Below are 7,434 nucleotides of genomic sequence, written 5' to 3'. Positions count from 1 at the left end.
TAAGAGGAGTGGCAATAGAAGTGCTAATCTATATAAGCATCCATTTTTCCCTCCATAATAGGGTGTTTGGGTTGAATTTGTAGACAGGTGGTTATACGAGGAAGATACATCAATAAGCTTAGATTTCAATTTAAAATTACTATAAATTTAGTTTATATTTGTCTCATTTTCTAAAATATAAAAAAGTACTCCATTAGTGTTTGTTTAAAAAAATGTTTTAATGTTAGATGTCAATATAAAATTAGTGTTTGTTTTAAAACATATTTTTTTACAAAGTGACGCTTAATTAAAGTATATTGAATTTCATAGATATATAAAGTAAAGTATATTAAGAGGACACTAAAATTTAGTTGAACAAGTAAAGACACAAACAGAAGATCCCATGATCATGCAAAGAAAAAAAAAACCAGCAGATCATGAAGACAATAGTTAGACCATAATTACCACTAAGACCTAAAATTTCCAAAATGTCTCAGCAAAAACATCTGCAAATTTCAAAAACTTCATTGCAGACGCTGCCAAAGACACCAGAAACATACCCTAAAATTACAAAATACAAAAAAAAACATAGTAATAGTAAATCATTTCATATGGCTTCCCAATCAATTTCAACAGAAGGGTACTTCTCCAACCCAAAATTCTCCACTTCATCCCACTGACTAGAATCTGAGAAGTCCAAGAAAGTAACACCGGACTCTGGAGAAGACAACCCAGGTGAACATTCATCCGACAACACCGTTTTCTCAACCTTAAAATCCTCAAACTCAGAACAAACAAATTCAAATTCACCTTTTGATTGTGCCACGTCAGACTCCAACTCAATCATATTAGGAACACAAAAACGAGGTTTTACTTCTTCAACAGAGGAACAGAGCATTTCCTGACTCCCCTGTTTTTGAGAAATTGCTAAGCTTTCACAAATAGCTTGAAGCTTAGAATCAACCGAAGAAGGGAGAGGATTGTAATTTCCATTGTGACGCATGTATGGAAAATTGAGACGTGCGAATTCTCCTCTAAGCTTATAAGCTGCGTTATCATAAGCAAAAGCTGCTTCTTCTGCAGTATCGAATGTACCTAACCAGAGACGAGTGCGGTTTCTTGGAAGTCTTATTTCAGCGACCCATTTTCCCCAATGACGCTGTCTCACTCCACGGTAGAGTTTCGTGGGTTTTGAGGGATTTCCAAAGTGCTTCATTGGAACGGGCTTTTGTGCAAGGTGGTTTTTTTGGGGGGGTTTGAATGAGTCTGCGTTTTGTTGGATTTGGATTTGGGTTTGGATTTGAAGGATTTGTGATGGGGTTAGTTGGTTTAACCCAATTGAACTGGTTTGGGTTTCGTGGCGAAGGTAATTGGAATTCAAATTTGAGGGAAAGTTTGATTTTTCATGTGGGAAAGAAGAGATTGATGAAGAATCATTTTTCATAAAAGGTTCAAGTGCTTTCATTAGTTCTTCATTGAATGGGTCTAAGAACCCATGTGTGATATTTGTGTCGCTATTGTATTTGTAGATATCTATAGTTGTTGTCATGCTTTACAACAACAAGAAGAAAGAAAGAAAGAAAGAAAACCTGTTTCAATCCAAAATTCTAAAACAGGTAAAAGAAAATTGTAAGTAATAAAATTCTTTTTTTTTATTTATAAAAAAAAAACACAAATTTGAGTTTGAGCAAGTTAATAAAAATAAAAACTTAAAAACTTTGATGTCTTCATGTTTTGTAAGTTAGAGTTGGATAGAGAGAGGAGGGTCTAAGAAAGAGAGAAGAAAGGAAAGGGTTGGGACCTCTCAGTCTCACTTGCATTCTTATGGTGAGGTTTGTTCATTTATATACTCTCACTTTACGTTGGAATTTTCTTAGTTGATGAATGTATGAATGAATCGCTTTGCCTTGTCAACTTCAATAATAATAATAACTTTATTCGATAATTGTTATCCTATTAAAGTATGTCACGTATGCAATATCTCATCATTCCGGCGGCTGTCCCACTCCAAATAACTACTTACACGTGTCAATTTTCTATTCGCTAAATCAATTCATTCAAACATATAAAAATCTTTTATTTTATTTTTCCAATTTGTAGTTTTAGTTTAGTTAAATAAAGGTGACACATTCTAAACTAAAGAAATTGAATAGTGATTTTAATAAATCATCCTTATCAATCATTCATATATTCTAAACTAGTTTTCGTTTGATGTAAAATAGAAACCCACTTAAATTACTTTATACTATCAATACATAATTATTACAATCACATTATAAATACAAAATAAAAAATATTAATTTAAGAATGATACACTTAATATCAATTAAATAATATAAAACAAAAATATTTAAATTGTGTTCATAAGTAAAATAGAGAATTGTTTTAAAATAATATTTAAAAAATTGCAGTACCAGTTAAAAAAATATAGTCATATTTTTATTATTTCTAAATTATTATACTTTACTTTATATTTATTATAATATAATATGCATTGCTGAATAAAGAAAAATTTGATGAAATTGCAATTCTCATATTTTAATTATAGTCAATTTTTAATTTTTAATACATGTAAAATGAGATAAAATAATATCTATAATAAAATAAATGGAATATTTTTTTGTTTTAATTACAGTTAACGGTCGTCTAAGTTATTTAGTGATTTTTTTACGTGGCACACTAGCTTGCAAACTTTTTAATCTATACAAAGATATCGATTTTATATCACTTTTTCCTCGTTACATTCTTAAATAATTTAAAGCATATATTTTTAATTATAACACTTTATTATAATTTAAAAAAATTATTGTACATTTATTTAAAATTATTTAATAACATATAATAATTTAAATTTTTTTAAAATAGATAAAGATAATATATTCAATAAAAACTTTTAATTTAATAATAAAATTTATTATTAATATTAAAATTTTAAACTTATAACTCATCCATAATTACTTCTGTAGTTAAGAATCTCAACTCATATATATTATATGTATATAAATAATAGAAAAATAAAATAAAATAAAATATATACTATATAATTTTATTTGTAATTATAATTATTTTATATATAAATAACGATTTTTCTCCGGTATCTCACGGATTCAACTATCCTAATTTGAACTTAAAATTTGTCAATAGATTTTATATTTAACCTCTAAATTAAATAAAAAAAATATTGAAAACAAATTAATCGTGCTTCTAATTTTGTTTCAATAACTTCTATTTTTTTTATAATATCAATAACTTTTATTTGAATCCATATAAATTAAGAATCCAATTATTATATTTAAATGACGGATAAAAATAATATAATATTTGAATATCATCTTCTAATATGAATCTCTCTAAAAAAATCTTTTAATTGACTCTTCCTCTTTTGAATTGGAAAAATTTTAAATATCAAAGTAAAATATTTTCCATGTTAAAATAATACTTGATTATATTCCAATAAATATATACTTCGATTCAAAAAAATATTTGATTTATTGTATTAATTATTGATTTATTTTTGAATAGTTGAACTGTATTCTATTTTAGTTTTTAAAATAAACTATTTGCTCTAGATGGTAGAGTGATGGATAAGATGTCATCAATCACGGTACCACATTGACGACAAGTTATCTACGATCCTATTTTATCCTTTCGAGGTCACGAAAGGTCATGAATTCATGAGAGACTTTTTATTTTATTTTTTGAGAGATGAACCTTATGAAGTTATGATAGACTCGGAATTGGATTTATATATTAACGTTATGCAGCGACTAATTGAAGATAGTTTTTTTAAATTTAATAGAATGTCGTTTTACCAGGGAGTGATCTGTTACTAATAATTGTACTTTTTTTATTTTTTAAATAATTGTAATTAATTATTTAATAAATTAAAATTAATTAAATTATTTAAAAAATAAAAATAGTAATAATAAAGTAAAATAAAATACATTAATAAACAATAATTATAATTATAATAATAAATTATATTATAAATTTCAAAGAAAATACTTTAAAATTGAAGAAAAATATATTAAATTAATATTTCGTTGATCGATTTCACAAGGTTGGTTGTCATGTGACTCCAAGAGCTATCCCTATCGAATACTTGAATCAATCTTGTCGCAGTATGTTATCTAACTATTTCAAAGTCTCTGAGTTTACTATGCCGATGTATACGCGTTAGTATCGATATATATGCTTATTGATTGAGTAACGTGTATTGAAATAGTATACAATGCATTATTACACTAGTTATAAAAATTAAGAATGAAATCATTAAAAATTACATTAATTATAAAAATTAAGAATTAAATTATTACCTATAATCGAAATTAGGTATGTTTGAGGTTTGATCAATATTTGTTGATGGAGGACCAAACTCAAAGATAACATATAACTCAATGGTGCCGAGTTGTGACAATTGTGCATAAACATCAAACATCAACTCAACATCTTCGTCTTCACAAACTTTCATCGGTTCAAATCTTATTGTATTTTCATCAAATAACACAAGATGTCAATAAATTATATAAGTTATCATGATTCTGTCATCGAACTGTAATTTTTTTTATGACATTCTTTAGACAAACAAAGTTTCTTAATGTATTTTGAATGCCTTTTTATAATCACTTAGGAATATTTTACCTTCAACTCCGTCAACAATTGAATCATTGTAATAAACAATACAATTTAAATATTGAGCAGTCATGATTAATAATTGATTTTATTTTCATGTTATTAATATAATTTTTTTTTTAATTATTATTATTATTATTAATTGTTTAAATTTTGATGTATTTTTTCTTCAATTTTAATATATTTTATTTGAAATTTATAATATAATTTACTATTTTTAATTATAATCATTTTTAATTATAATTATTTATTATTAGTATTAGTATTTTTTATTAGTATTTTTATTTTTTAAATAATTTAATTAATTTTAATTATTTAAATAATTAATAACAATTATTAAAATGAAGAAAAAGAAAAATGCAATTGCTAGTAGCATATCGCTCTTTGGAGAAGCGATCTCTTATTGAATTAAAAAAAGTAGTAAAATCGCATAATATTTTTTCATTGTGTGATATTTTGATTATTAAAAAAAATAATCCTTATTACTATTACATTTTAACCGTTGGATGTGAATCCACATTCAATAATGATCAGAAGAAAAAAAACTAATTGTATAATTTCAACAGTTTGATCGGAAAACAACATTTAAGGTTGTTTATTTTGTGAAATATGCTTTACCAATATTTAAAAATATTCAATTATGTATAATTAATTTTTAAATTTTATAAAAGATATAAATCTTTGTATTTGACAAAATATGTAAAACATAAATCAAATGTAGTATTAAATTATTCATTTTTAATGCGAAATAATTAATTGCCCACATTAAATATTTTTTATATGTAAATGAATAATATATTAGGAATAAAATAAAATTTATATATGCACTGTTAACGTTAATATTTTTTACACTATGAATCAACTACAATCATTGTCTCATTAATAATAGTTGATTATTTTTTGACAACTCCTTCTAATCTTACTCACATGGTTAGACATGCTATCCGATATACGATGTATACAAATTAAACTTTTCATCTATATTTCTGTTTCTGCTACTTTTAAATTGTTATTTTAGAGTTTTTTACACATAATAAGATAATCAATAATATTTATTATTTTTTTTATTAAACTATTTATCTATCTCCTGTAATATTTTTAATTATTTATTACTTTATTCTATCTATTTATTTATCTGCGGTAAATATATCTATTTCTTTATCTGCTGTAAATAACTGGGCGTATTATTAACAAAACAGTAAGCAATGGTGATTCAAACTTTAAAAATGACAAATAAATAGGACAAAAATATTCTGCAAATATGACAAGACCCTTAAAATTTAACGGACAGAATATTATTAAATGATTTAAAACAGTTAACTTTTTTATTTATAATATTAATCAAATTTTAGTATATTTTGTCTATAATAGTAATTAAAAAATATATATTACTTTTGATAATCCTTCTCGTCTCATATAAAAGCAAACAAGAAAATAGTTTGATTCAATTAATCTTCTCAAAGTAGGTAAAAAAAAATGTATTATCTTAATTCTTCCCACGTTGGAAATTGTTCCATGAGAATAAAAAATTGTTAAAAAATAAAATTTACATTAATTAAAAAATATTTTTAAAATTATAGCATTAAATATCCTAAAATTATTCAAAAAAAATTTCTCGTAAATTTAAGATGTAAGAATAAGTGTTTTAGTTTAAAGTAAAAAATTATTTATGGATAATTGAACTTGATTTAATTTTTTTTTATCCAATTATATTAGCAACTATCAAATCTACATGATTCAATATCTAAATAAGTCTCTTAATTTTATAAGTTCATTTAAGAAATAAAATATAAAATTTATTTTTCTCAAATATAATTTTTTTATAAACAAATATTTGTGGTTAATAGGTTAATGTTAATAACAGATATCAAATCTCTAACATCTTTTTTTATATTACTTTAGTATCTATTAATTCATCAATTAAATACTACTATTTATTTTAGATTGTGTTAACCTGCTCCCAACTTAAATTTTTATTATAATCCCTACGTCTTATTTTAAATATTTTGTTTTATTTACACTGTTCTTAAATTTTTTTATTAATTTTAATAATAAAATAAATTTCATTTAATTAAATACAATATATATATATATAATAAAAAAAATAAATATTATAAAACGACAAGTAATTAACATTTAAATTGAAAGCAAAGAAATAGAAAAAAAAGTCATATTCGATTCCATCGTGTGTAAGTGGAATGGGACCTTATTTGACGTGCTCACACGTCCACTCTTACGTGGTTATCACTTTCAAACCCCTCTTTCTCGCTTCGGACCAACTACTGCCACGTCTTCTTTTATCATTTCTATTCTCCACCTCACATGCATCATTTCATCTCTTTTACTCAAACAAAATTCATTCTTACTTTATCAATTGTTTTATAGGACTTGGTAATACCAGTCTCATATTATATGGGCTTAAATAGACTCCTTTGAAAAGCCCTTTTAAATATTATTATGTACGTATTGATAAAAAATATTATTATGTGCGTCATCTACTACATTTTCGTATAGGTGATGATGACTATGATGTATTTATTTGATTAAGCTTGAGAAAACGACATTGACATGAGTGCCACATGATTAATCTAACAACCCAATGAAATACTTCTTTATATGTGAACTAAAATTTTATACATTTAATTTGAAATCCATGTCACCCACAGCATGCTAGACTTTTATTTTTTATTTTTTTATATCATGGCAAAAATTAATACAATATATTTAGTAGCCTTCACTAATTATAGCATATAATTGTGTTCATGAGCAATTGAGCATGCAATTATAAAATCACAATATGAAGAAACACAACGTCCACGATGG

The 7,434-nt window shown here is 24.4% G+C and overlaps 1 protein-coding gene across 1 annotated transcript; it reads right to left on the bottom strand.

Annotated features, from left to right (window-relative positions):
• Positions 1-310: 310 nt before the first annotated feature.
• LOC101502773 (ethylene-responsive transcription factor ERF060) lies at positions 311-1,806 on the bottom strand. The gene has a single exon (XM_004504002.4). The coding sequence runs from the start codon at positions 1,526-1,528 to the stop codon at positions 587-589; it is 942 nt and encodes a 313-aa protein (XP_004504059.1). The 5' UTR covers positions 1,529-1,806; the 3' UTR covers positions 311-586.
• Positions 1,807-7,434: the final 5,628 nt, after the last annotated feature.

This window comes from Cicer arietinum, chromosome 6 (genome assembly GCF_000331145.2).
Source record: "Cicer arietinum cultivar CDC Frontier isolate Library 1 chromosome 6, Cicar.CDCFrontier_v2.0, whole genome shotgun sequence".
In the NCBI taxonomy this organism is placed as follows: Eukaryota; Viridiplantae; Streptophyta; class Magnoliopsida; order Fabales; family Fabaceae; genus Cicer; species Cicer arietinum.
This window is presented reverse-complemented; position numbering and strand designations above follow the sequence as displayed.

Excerpts from the sequence above, each read along its gene's own strand:
- LOC101502773 (XM_004504002.4), bottom strand. The coding sequence starts at position 1,528 with ATGACAACAACTATAGATATCTACAAATACAATAGCGACACAAATATC.